The sequence below is a fragment of the Oncorhynchus clarkii genome, chromosome 6 (assembly GCF_045791955.1).
Source record: "Oncorhynchus clarkii lewisi isolate Uvic-CL-2024 chromosome 6, UVic_Ocla_1.0, whole genome shotgun sequence".
In the NCBI taxonomy this organism is placed as follows: domain Eukaryota; kingdom Metazoa; phylum Chordata; class Actinopteri; order Salmoniformes; family Salmonidae; genus Oncorhynchus; species Oncorhynchus clarkii.
Genome location: NC_092152.1, coordinates 90,369,046 through 90,382,734, shown reverse-complemented (window position 1 = coordinate 90,382,734; position 13,689 = coordinate 90,369,046). Strand labels below are relative to the sequence as shown.

At 45.8% G+C, this 13,689-nt stretch overlaps 1 protein-coding gene across 1 annotated transcript in view; it reads right to left on the bottom strand.

The window, feature by feature from the left end:
• The window catches only part of LOC139411797 (probable E3 ubiquitin-protein ligase HERC1), a 287,754-nt gene that overhangs the window by 26,435 nt on the left and 247,630 nt on the right, over window positions 1–13,689 (bottom strand). The window contains exons 77-81 of the mRNA XM_071158543.1: window positions 12,544–12,713; window positions 8,946–9,111; window positions 5,799–5,875; window positions 4,831–5,083; window positions 1,682–1,834 (exon numbers count right to left, since the gene is read on the bottom strand). Of these exons, the coding sequence (XP_071014644.1) occupies window positions 1,682–1,834; window positions 4,831–5,083; window positions 5,799–5,875; window positions 8,946–9,111; window positions 12,544–12,713 (819 nt within the window). The remainder of the gene's footprint in view (window positions 1–1,681; window positions 1,835–4,830; window positions 5,084–5,798; window positions 5,876–8,945; window positions 9,112–12,543; window positions 12,714–13,689) is intronic.

Genomic DNA, 13,689 nt, shown 5'->3' with positions numbered 1-13,689 from the left:
GTTATCTGTGTCGTACCTGTCTGTCTATCTGGTGCAGGCGGTACTCGATGGTGTTATCTGTGTCGTACCTGTCTGTCTATCTGGTGCAGGCGGTACTCGATGGTGTTATCTGTGTCGTACCTGTCTGTCTATCTGGTGCAGGCGGTACTCGATGGTGTTGTCTGTCTCGTACCTGTCTGTCTATCTGGTGCAGGCGGTACTCGATGGTGTTGTCTGTCTCGTACATGTCTGTCTATCTGGTGCAGGCGGTACTCGATGGTGTTATCTGTCTCGTACCTGTCTGTCTATCTGGTGCAGGCGGTACTCGATGGTGTTATCTGTCTCGTACCTGTCTGTCTATCTGGTGCAGGCGGTACTCGATGGTGTTATCTGTCTCGTACCTGTCTGTCTATCTGGTGCAGGCGGTACTCGATGGTGTTATCTGTGTCGTACCTGTCTGTCTATCTGGTGCAGGCGGTACTCGATGGTGTTATCTGTCTCGTACCTGTCTGTCTATCTGGTGCAGGCGGTACTCGATGGTGTTATCTGTCTCGTACCTGTCTGTCTATCTGGTGCAGGCGGTACTCGATGGTGTTATCTGTGTCGTACCTGTCTGTCTATCTGGTGCAGGCGGTACTCGATGGTGTTGTCTGTCTCGTACCTGTCTGTCTATCTGGTGCAGGCGGTACTCGATGGTGTTATCTGTCTCGTACCTGTCTGTCTATCTGGTGCAGGCGGTACTCGATGGTGTTATCTGTCTCGTACCTGTCTGTCTATCTGGTGCAGGCGGTACTCGATGGTGTTATCTGTCTCGTACCTGTCTGTCTATCTGGTGCAGGCGGTACTCCTGTGTCTCCTTACCTGTCTGTCTATCTGGTGCAGGCGGTACTCCTGTGTGTCGTACCTGTCTGTCTATCTGGTGCAGGCGGTACTCGATGGTGTTATCTGTCTCGTACCTGTCTGTCTATCTGGTGCAGGCGGTACTCGATGGTGTTATCTGTCTCGTACCTGTCTGTCTATCTGGTGCAGGCGGTACTCCTGTGTGTCGTACCTGTCTGTCTATCTGGTGCAGGCGGTACTCGATGGTGTTATCTGTCTCGTACCTGTCTGTCTATCTGGTGCAGGCGGTACTCGATGGTGTTATCTGTCTCGTACCTGTCTGTCTATCTGGTGCAGGCGGTACTCCTGTGTCTCGTACCTGTCTGTCTATCTGGTGCAGGCGGTACTCGATGGTGTTATCTGTCTCGTACCTGTCTGTCTATCTGGTGCAGGCGGTACTCGATGGTGTTATCTGTCTCGTACCTGTCTGTCTATCTGGTGCAGGCGGTACTCGATGGTGTTATCTGTCTCGTACCTGTCTGTCTATCTGGTGCAGGCGGTACTCCTGTGTGTCGTACCTGTCTGTCTATCTGGTGCAGGCGGTACTCGATGGTGTTATCTGTCTCGTACCTGTCTGTCTATCTGGTGCAGGCGGTACTCGATGGTGTTATCTGTGTCGTACCTGTCTGTCTATCTGGTGCAGGCGGTACTCGATGGTGTTATCTGTGTCGTACCTGTCTGTCTATCTGGTGCAGGCGGTACTCGATGGTGTTATCTGTGTCTCGTACCTGTCTGTCTATCTGGTGCAGGCGGTACTCCTGTGTCTCGTACCTGTCTGTCTATCTGGTGCAGGCGGTACTCGATGGTGTTATCTGTCTCGTACCTGTCTGTCTATCTCGTGCAGGCGGTACTCGATGGCCCGGGCTACATACTCCTTCCTGTTGGAGAAGGTCAGAGGGATGCTGTTTCCCCCGGGGATGATAGGAACCATCTTACCGTCTGCACTCTGACCCACGAAGGAATCCAGAGGAATCATCTAGGAGGAGGAACACAACAGTACAACATCACTTCATCTGAATTCAAGTTGCGGGGTCAATTCCATTTGTAGAGAGTTGATTCAGAATCCTGTCAGATCAGGAGATTACAGTCCCTTTCTCTTTATTCCCTGTCTCTCTCTTTCTCTCCTCCCGCTCCTTCCTCCCTCTTTCCCTCTCTTGGCTAGGAGACTGTGGGCCTGAGAGGCCATTTCTCTCTCTCCTCCTGCTCCTTCCTCCCTCTTTCCCTCTCTTGGCTAGGAGACTGTGGGCCTGAGAGGCCATTTCTCTCTCTCCTCCTGCTCCTTCCTCCCTCTTTCCCTCTCTTGGCTAGGAGACTGTGGGCCTGAGAGGCCATTTCTCTCTCTCCTCCTGCTCCTTCCTCCCTCTTTCCCTCTCTTGGCTAGGAGACTGTGGGCCTGAGAGGCCATTTCTCTCTCTCCCACCTCTCCTCCACCTCTCTCTCTTTCCCCTGGCTGTGGCCCTTCCTTCACAAGACAGGGAGGCCATGTCTCTCTCTCTCTCCCTCTTCCCCCCCTCTCTCCCTTCCTCTCCCTCTCTGGACTCTCTCTATCTATCCTGGCTGTGGTCCTTCCTGGGAGGCAGGCCAACTGGCCAATCCCCAGACAGGATGTGCTGCATCAACAGGACCCTTGCATTCCAGTATGTGTGTGTGTGTGTGTGTCTGTGTGTGTTTCTGTGTGAGAGAGAGAGGGAGCCCGGTCCAGTCCAGTAGAGTCACAGTGCAGTGGTTATCTGTGTGTGTGTCGGGGGGAGCGAAGGTTGGCCATGGTGTATTACCACCATACCATATTATCACCATACCATATTATCACCATACTGAGAGACCTCACCATACCATATTATCACCATACCATATTACCACCATACCATATTATCACCATACTGAGACCTCACCATACCATATTATCACCACACCATATTATCACCATACTGAGAGACCTCACCATACCATATTACCACCATACCATATTATCACAATACTGAGACCTCACCATACCATATTATCACCATACCATATTACCACCATACCATATTATCACCATACCATATTATCACCATACTGAGAGACCTCACCATACCATATTATCACCATACCATATTACCACCATACCATATTATCACCATACTGAGACCTCACCATACCATATTATAACCATACCATATTATCACCATACTGAGAGACCTCACCATACCATATTATCACCATACCATATTACCACCATACCATATTATCACCATACCATATTACCACCATACCATATTATCACCATACCATATTACCACCATACCATATTGTCACCATACCATATTATCACCATACTGAGACCTCACCATACCATATTATAACCATACCATATTATCACCATACTGAGAGACCTCACCATACCATATTATCACCATACCATATTACCACCATACCATATTATCACCATACCATATTATCACCATACTGAAAGACCTCACCATACCATATTATCACCATACCATATTACCACCATACCATATTATCACCATACTGAGACCTCACCATACCATATTATCACCATACCATATTATCACCATACTGAGGGACCTCACCATACCATATTATCACCATACCATATTATCACCATACTGAGAGACCTCACCATACCATATTATCACCATACCATATTATCACCATACCATATTATCACCATACTGAGGGACCACACCATACCATATTATCACCATACCATATTATCACCATACTGAGGGACCACACCATACCATATTATCACCATACCATATTATCACCATACCATATTATCACCATACTGAGAGACCTCACCATACCATATTATCACCATACCATATTATCACCATACCATATTATTACCATACTGAGGGACCTCACCATACCATATTATCACCATACCATATTATCACCATACCATATTACCACCATACCATATTATCACCATACCATATTATCACCATACTGAGGGACCTCACCATACCATATTATCACCATACCATATTATTACCATACTGAGGGACCTCACCATACCATATTATCACCATACCATATTATCACCATACCATATTATCACCATACCATATTATCACCATACCATATTATCACCATTCCAAGTCAAACAGGAAACACAGCTCCATTTCCTAGGCTAGTTTCCAAGTCAAACAGGAAACACAGCTCCATTTCCTAGGCTAGTTTCCAAGTCAAACAGGAAACACAGCTCCATTTCCTAGGCTAGTTTCTCAGTCGAACAGGAAACACAGCTTCATTTCCTAGGCTAGTTTCCAAGTCAAACAGGAAACACAGCTCCATTTCCTAGGCTAGTTTCCAAGTCAAACAGGAAACACAGCTCCATTTCCTAGGCTAGTTTCCAAGTCGAACAGGAAACACAGCTCATTTCCTAGGCTAGTTTCCAAGTCGAACAGGAAACACAGCACCATTTCCTAGGCTAGTTTCCAAGTCGAACAGGAAACACAGCTCATTTCCTAGGCTAGTTTCCAAGTCAAACAGGAAACACATCTCCATTTCCTAGGCTAGTTTCCAAGTCGAACAGGAAACACAGCTCCATTTCCTAGGCTAGTTTCCAAGTCGAACAGGAAACACAGCTCCATTTCCTAGGCTAGTTTCCAAGTCGAACAGGAAACACAGCTCATTTCCTAGGCTAGTTTCCAAGTCGAACAGGAAACACAGCACCATTTCCTAGGCTAGTTTCCAAGTCAAATCTCCCCATCCATGTCAGTTCCAGTATTGAATCCAAACTGAATGGATGTGAACCATCACTCCCCTCCAAGCTTCTCGTTGTGTCTCTTTCCCTCTCCCCCTCATCCTCCTCATCCCCCTCATCCTCAACCCCCCCTGATCCTCATCCTCATCCCCCCTCATCCTCATCCTCACCCCCCCCTCATCCTCATACCAATATCGTAGCTCGTGACCTTAAGCTGAGGAGAAAAAAAAAAGACAGAATAAATCTCAAATCACCTCATGAAAATTATCCTCTGTGATGCCGCTGTCTTCAATGTGAAGAATGCTGTTGAGTGTCTGAACGTAGAGCAGGTCCACCTCCTCTAGATCCTCCAGGACCAGAGGAATACAACACAGCTGCTTCCACACCATGGGGGCAAGGTGCAGGTCCAGGGGCTTCTTGGTCCGGATAGCCACCCCCATCAGGATGCCCAGGAACTTAAACTGGAGGAGCTGCTCATCCAGACAGGCTGACGGGCTCAGCAGGAACCTGGGGGAGGGAGGGAGGTTTAGAGTTGACCTCATATAGACTAGAGCTCTGTAGTGGCCCACAACACAGAGTCATATAGACTATAGCTCTGTAGTGGCCCATAACACAGAGTCATTTAGACTATAGCTCTGTAATGGCCCACGACACAGAGTCATATAGACTATAGCTCTGTAGTGGCCCATAACACAGAGTCATATAGACTATAGCTCTGTAGTGGCCCATAACACAGAGTCATATAGACTATACTTCTGTATAGTCTGTGGTACTGTCTCTATATGGTGACTGGTAATGAGACAGCGTGTCAGTAACGTGGTACTGTCTCTATGGTGACTGGTAATGAGACAGCGTGTCAGTAATGTGGTACTGTCTCTATGGTGACTGGTAATGAGACAGCGTCTCTATGGTGACTGGTAATGAGACAGCATGTCAGTAATGTGGTACTGTCTCTATGGTGACTAGTAATGAGACAGCGTGTCAGTAATGTGGTACTGTCTCTATGGTGACTGGTAATGAGACAGCGTCTCTATGGTGACTGGTAATGAGTCAGCATGTCAGTAATGTGGTACTGTCTCTATGGTGACTAGTAATGAGACAGCGTGTCAGTAATGTGGTACTGTCTCTATGGTGACTGGTAATGAGACAGCGTGTCAGTATTGTGGTACTGTCTCTATATGTGGTACTGTGCGTCTCTGTTGGTGTCCTAGCCAGTCCTCACCTGTCTCTGTTGTAGCCCACCTCAGCTGTGGCGTTGGGGGAGGGGATGAGGAGATCCACTACTCCCGTCTCCAACTCCTACACAGGAAATAGGCGTCAGTCTCACAAGATATCCTGTCCACAGCCCGTCTCTAAATAATATCACTTTTCTGACTCACGATTTGTTAGTTGAACATTTCAGGAAAACAGTCAATTTCTCTGGTAAAGAAGTTTGGATAAACTCAGAAGAATAGACATAGAACTCCAGTTTCAACTGTTCTGCCTTATTATTATTGGACCATGCTGGTCATTTATGAACATTTGAACATCTTGGCCATGTTCTGTTATAATCTCCACCCGGCACAGCCAGAAGAGGACTGGCCACCCCACATAGCCTGGTTCCTCTCTAGGTTTCTTCCTAGGTTTTGGCCTTTCTAGGGAGTTTTTCCTAGCCACCGTGCTTCTACACCTGCATTGCTTGCTGTTTGGGGTTTTAGGCTGGGTTTCTGTACAGCACTTTGAGATATCAGCTGATGTACGAAGGGCTATATAAATACATTTGATTTGATTTGAAATAGTGCAGACACCACAAGGAAATGACTTCAGGTTGAGACTGAGGCTTTGTCCCCAAATCCTAAACAGCAAACCACTTAGAATGTTTGTTACTATCCCACTACTATTTATAATAGTCACTAATTCTACTGTTACTGTCTCACTACTATTTATAATAGTCACTAATTCTACTGTTACTGTCTCACTACTATTTATAATACAGTCACTAATTCTACTGTTACTATCCTACTACTATTTATAATACAGTCACTAATTCTACTGTTACTGTCCCACTACTATTTATAATAGTCACTAATTCTACTGTTACTGTCCCACTACTATTTATAATACAGTCACTAATTCTTCTGTTACTGTCTCACTACTATTTATAATACAGTCACTAATTCTACTGTTACTGTCCCACTACTATTTATAATAGTCACTAATTCTACTGTTACTGTCTCACTACTATTTATAATACAGTCACTAATTCTACTGTTACTATCCCACTACTATTTATAATAGTCACTAATTCTACTGTTACTGTCTCACTACTATTTATAATAGTCACTAATTCTACTGTTACTGTCTCACTACTATTTATAATACAGTCACTAATTCTACTGTTACTATCCTACTACTATTTATAATACAGTCACTAATTCTACTGTTACTGTCCCACTACTATTTATAATAGTCACTAATTCTACTGTTACTGTCCCACTACTATTTATAATACAGTCACTAATTCTTCTGTTACTGTCTCACTACTATTTATAATACAGTCACTAATTCTACTGTTACTATCTCACTACTATTTATAATACAGTCACTAATTCTACTGTTACTATCTCACTACTATTTATAATACAGTCACTAATTCTACTGTTACTATCCCACTACTATTTATAATACAGTCACTAATTCTACTGTTACTATCTCACTACTATTTATAATACAGTCACTAATTCTACTGTTACTATCTCACTACTATTTATAATACAGTCACTAATTCTACTGTTACTATCTCACTACTATTTATAATACAGTCACTAATTCTACTGTTACTATCTCACTACTATTTATAATACAGTCACTAATTCTACTGTTACTATCTCACTACTATTTATAATACAGTCACTAATTCTACTGTTACTGTCCCACTACTATTTATAATAGTCACTAATTCTACTGTTACTGTCCCACTACTATTTATAATAGTCACTAATTATACTGTTACTATCTCACTACTATTTATAATACAGTCACTAATTCTACTGTTAATAATACCCCCTGCAGTATCTAACTGTAAACTCCACTGTAACTGACACATCTAACTGTAAACTCCACTGTAACTGACACATCTAACTGTAAACTCTACTGTAACTGACACAGCTTACTGTAAACTCTACTGTAAATTACACATTTAACTGTAAACTCTACCTGTAACTGACACATCTAACTGTAGACTCTACTGTAAATCACACATCTAACTGTAAACTCTACTGTTACATCTAACTGTAAACTCTACCTGTAACTGACACATCTAACTGAAAACTCTACTGTAACTGACACATCTAACTGTAAACTCCACTGTAACTGACACATCTTAACTGTAAACTCTACTGTAACTGACACATCTTAACTGTAAACTCTACTGTAAGTGACACATCTAACTGTAAACTCTACTGTAACTGACACATCTAACTGTAAACTCTACATGTAACTGACACATCTGTAAACTCTACATGTACCTGACACATATAACTGTAACCTCTACTGTAACTGACACATCTAACTGTAAACTCTACTGTAACTGACACATCTAACTGTAAACTCTACATGTAACTGACACATCTGTAAACTCTACATGTACCTGACACATATAACTGTAACCTCTACTGTAACTGACACATCTTAACTGTAAACTATACTGTAACTGACACATCTTAACTGTAAACTCTACTGTAACTGACACATCTAACTGTAAACTCTACTGTAACTGACACATCTTAACTGTAAACTATACTGTAACTGACACATCTTAACTGTAAACTCTACTGTAACTGACACATCTAACCGCAAACTCTACTGTTACTGACACAGCTAACTGTAAACTCTACCTGTAACTGACACATCTAACTGTAAACTCTACCTGTAACTGACACAGCTAACTGTAAACTATACTGTAACTGACACAGCTTACTGTAAACTCTACTGTAGTTAGACTGTTACTCTACCTGACACATCTAACTGTAAACTATACTGTAAATGACACATTTAACTGTAAACTCTACTGTAGTTATACTGTTACTCTACCTGACACATCTAACTGTAAACTCTACTGTAACTGACACATCTAACTGTAAACTCTACCTGTAACTGACACATCTAACTGTAAACTCTACCTGTAACTGACACATCTAACTGTAAACTCTACTGTAACTGACACATCTTACTGTAAACTCTACCTGTAACTGACACATCTAACTGTAAACTCTACTGTAGTTAAACTGTTACTCTACCTAACATCTAACTGTAAACTCTACTGTAGTTAAACTGTTACTCTATCTGACAGCTTACTGTAAACTCTACTGTAGTTAAACTGTTACTCTACCTGACACATCTCAGTGATGGTGTCATCAAACACCCCTCCAGCATCGTCGGCCCCCTCCCCCACCAGCTTGACCTTCCAGGCCCTGGACGGCAGTCGCAGGTCAGACGCATTCAGCTTGACCACCTGACGGGCTATCTGCACAAAGATGGGCTTACACTTACGACCCCTGGACAGAGAGAGAGGAGGATGGAGAGAGAGGCAGAGAGAGAAAGAAAGAGAGGCAGAGAGAGAAAGAGAGAGAAAGAAAGAGAGAGAGGATGGAGCGAGAGAGGGGGAGGAGGTAGAGGATGGAGAGAGAGGCAGAGAGAGAGATGGAGGAGGTAGAGAATGGAGGGAGAGAGAGAGGGAGAAGGTAGAGGAAGGAGCGAGAGAGAGGAGATAGGGGACAGAGAGAGAGAGAGAGAAGGTAGAGGAAGGAGCGAGAGAGAGGAGATAGGGGACAGAGAGAGAGAGAGATAGAGAGAGGAGGTAGAGGAAGGAGCGAGAGAGAGGAGATAGGGGACAGAGAGAGAGGGAGAGAGAGAGGGGGAGAGAGAGAGAGCGAGAGAGAGACAGAGAGAGGTAGAGGTAGAGGATGGAGAGAAGGTAGAGGAAGGAGAGAGAGAGAGAAGGTAGAGGAAAGGGAAGATGAAAGAAAAAGGGAGGCAGAGAACAATTAGTTGAATCTCAATGTAACATAAACACACTGCATTTCATACTGCCGTACCGAGCAGACATCATAACATAAACACACTGCATTTCATACTGCCGTACCGAGCAGACATCATAGCATAAACACACTGCATTTCATACTGCCGTACCGAGCAGACATCATAGCATAAACACACTGCATTTCATACTGCCGTACCGAGCAGACATCATAGCATTAACACACTGCATTTCATACTGCCGTACCGAGCAGACATCATAACATGAACACACTGCATTTCATACTGCCGTACCGAGCAGACATCATAGCATAAACACACTGCATTTCATACTGCCGTACCGAGCAGACATCATAGCATTAACACACTGCATTTCATACTGCCGTACCGAGCAGACATCATAACATGAACACACTGCATTTCATACTGCCGTACCGAGCAGACATCATAGCATAAACACACTGCATTTCATACTGCCGTACCGAGCAGACATCATAACATGAACACACTGCATTTCATACTGCCGTACCGAGCAGACATCATAACATTAACACACTGCATTTCATACTGCCGTACCGAGCAGACATCATAGCATTAACACACTGCATTTCATACTGCCGTACCGAGCAGACATCATAGCATTAACACACTGCATTTCATACTGCCGTACCGAGCAGACATCTGAAACAGTGGTGCCACATCAACCTTCAGATCACTACATGTCTTTGTGGTTTTCAAAGACACTTTAAGATTCTTTGTGTTGAAAAAGCTCTTTAAGAAAACATCTTGACAGTGATTCTGATGTATTTCTACATCTCTACTCCTCTAGGATAGTGGACAGACCGTGAGGAGAACATCTCTACTCCTCTAGGATAGTGGACAGACCGTGAGGAGAACATCTCTACTCCTCTAGGATAGTGGACAGACCGTGAGGAGAACATCTCCACTCCTCTAGGATAGTGGACAGACCGTGAGGAGAACATCTCCACTCCTCTAGGATAGTGGACAGACCGTGAGGGGAACATCTCTACTCCTCTAGGATAGTGGACAGACCGTGAGGAGAACATCTCTACTCCTCTAGGATAGTGGACAGACCGTGAGGAGAACATCTCCACTCCTCTAGGATAGTGGACAGACCGTGAGGAGAACATCTCTACTCCTCTAGGATAGTGGACAGACCGTGAGGAGAACATCTCCACTCCTCTAGGATAGTGGACAGACCGTGAGGAGAACATCTCCACTCCTCTAGGATAGTGGACAGACCGTGAGGGGAACATCTCTACTCCTCTAGGATAGTGGACAGACCGTGAGGAGAACATCTCTACTCCTCTAGGATAGTGGACAGACCGTGAGGAGAACATCTCCACTCCTCTAGGATAGTGGACAGACCGTGAGGAGAACATCTCTACTCCTCTAGGATAGTGGACAGACCGTGAGGAGAACATCTCCACTCCTCTAGGATAGTGGACAGACCGTGAGGAGAACATCTCCACTCCTCTAGGATAGTGGACAGACCGTGAGGAGAACATCTCCACTCCTCTAGGATAGTGGACAGACCGTGGGGAGAACATCTCTACTCCTCTAGGATAGTGGACAGACCGTGAGGAGAACATCTCCACTCCTCTAGGATAGTGGACAGACCGTGAGGAGAACCTCTACTCCTCTAGGATAGTGGACAGACCGTGAGGAGAACATCTCCACTCCTCTAGGATAGTGGACAGACCGTGAGGAGAACCTCCACTCCTCTAGGATAGTGGACAGACCGTGAGGAGAACCTCCACTCCTCTAGGATAGTGGACAGACCGTGAGGAGAACCTCCACTCCTCTAGGATAGTGGACAGACCGTGAGGAGAACCTCTACTCCTCTAGGATAGTGGACAGACCGTGAGGAGAACCTCTACATCTCTCCTCCTCTAGGATAGTGGACAGACCGTGAGGAGAACATCTCTACTCCTCTAGGATAGTGGACAGACCGTGAGGAGAACCTCTACATCTCTACTCCTCTAGGATAGTGGACAAACCGTGAGGAGAACCTCTACATCTCTCCTCCTCTAGGATAGTGGACAGACCGTGAGGAGAACATCTCTACTCCTCTAGGATAGTGGACAGACCGTGAGGAGAATCTCTACATCTCTCCTCCTCTAGGATAGTGGACAGACCGTGAGGAGAACATCTCTACTCCTCTAGGATAGTGGACAGACCGTGAGGAGAACATCTCTACTCCTCTAGGATAGTGGACAGACCGTGAGGAGAACCTCTACATCTCTACTCCTCTAGGATAGTGGACAAACCGTGAGGAGAACCTCTACATCTCTCCTCCTCTAGGATAGTGGACAGACCGTGAGGAGAACATCTCTACTCCTCTAGGATAGTGGACAGACCGTGACGAGAATCTCTACATCTCTCCTCCTCTAGGATAGTGGACAGACCGTGAGGAGAACATCTCTACTCCTCTAGGATAGTGGACAGACCGTGAGGAGAATCTCTACATCTCCACTCCTCTAGGATAGTGGACAGACCGTGAGGAGAACATCTCTACTCCTCTAGGATAGTGGACAGACCGTGAGGAGAACCTCTACATCTCTAATCCTCTAGGATAGTGGAAAAACCGTGAGGAGAACATCTCTACTCCTCTAGGATAGTGGACAGACTGTGAGGAGAACATCTCTACTCCTCTAGGATAGTGGACAGACCGTGAGGAGAACATCTCTACTCCTCTAGGATAGTGGACAGACCGTGAGGAGAACATCTCTACTCCTCTAGGACAGTGGACAGACCGTGAGGAGAATCTCTACATCTCTACTCATCTAGGATAGTGGACAGACCGTGGGGAGAACATCTCTACTCCTCTAGGATAGTGGACAAACCGTGAGGAGAACATCTCTACTCCTCTAGGACAGTGGACAGACCGTGGGGAGAACATCTCTACTCCTCTAGGACAGTGGACATACCGTGTAGAGATCCTTTTGACAGTGATCTGAGGTCCATAGTTCTTTCCTTGCACCATAGTCTTCCCTATGGACCTCACCATGGGGAGAGTATAGACTCTGGGGGCCAGCAGGGGCCTCAACTGGCCCTGGACGATGCCCCACGTCCCTGTGTTGTAGTGGGACGTAGAGCTCTGAAACACACAGTTATGAAGAATGAGTCAGATGTATTGAATCATAATGGAGACTCAATACAGGATTATACAGTAGAGAGGAATGAGTCAGATGTGAGGTGTGAGGTGTGTGTGGTGAGGTGTGTGTGGTGAGGTGAGGTGTGTGAGGTGAGGTGTGTGTACCTGGTTGTTGGGGCTGAGGTTGAGTGAGGTGTGGTTGTTGGGGCTGAGGTTGAGTGAGGTGTGTGTACCTGGTTGTTGGGGCTGAGATTGAGTGAGGTGTGTGTGGTGAGGTGTGTGTGGTGAGGTGTGTGTACCTGGTTGTTGGGGCTGAGGTTGAGGGAGGTGTGTGTACCTGGTTGTTGGGGCTGAGGTTGAGTGAGGTGTGTGTCCCTGGTTGTTGGGGCTGAGGTTGAGGGAGGTGTGTGTACCTGGTTGTTGGGGCTGAGGTTGAGGGAGGTGTGTGTACCTGGTTGTTGGGACTGAGGTTGAGTGAGGTTGTTGGGGCTGAGGTTGAGTGAGGTTGTTGGGGCTGAGGTTGAGTGAGGTGTGTGTACCTGGTTGTTGGGGCTGAGGTTGAGTGAGGTGTGTGTACCTGGTTGTTGGGGCTGAGGTTGAGTGAGGGGTGTGTACCTGGTTTTTGGGGCTGAGGTTGAGTGAGGGGTGTGTACCTGGTTGTTGGGGCTGAGGTTGAGGGAGGTGTGGTTGTTGGGGCTGAGGTTGAGTGAGGTGTGTGTACCTGGTTGTTGGGGCTGAGGTTGAGTGAGGGGTGTGTACCTGGTTGTTGGGGCTGAGGTTGAGGGAGGTGTGTGTACCTGGTTGTTGGGGCTGAGGATGAGTGAGGTGTGTGTACCTGGTTGTTGGGGCTGAGGTTGAGTGAGGTGTGTGTACCTGGTGGTTGGGGCTGAGGTTGAGTGAGGTTGTTGGGGCTGAGGTTGAGTGAGGTTGTTGGGGCTGAGGTTGAGTGAGGTTGTTGGGGCTGAGGTTGAGTGAGGTG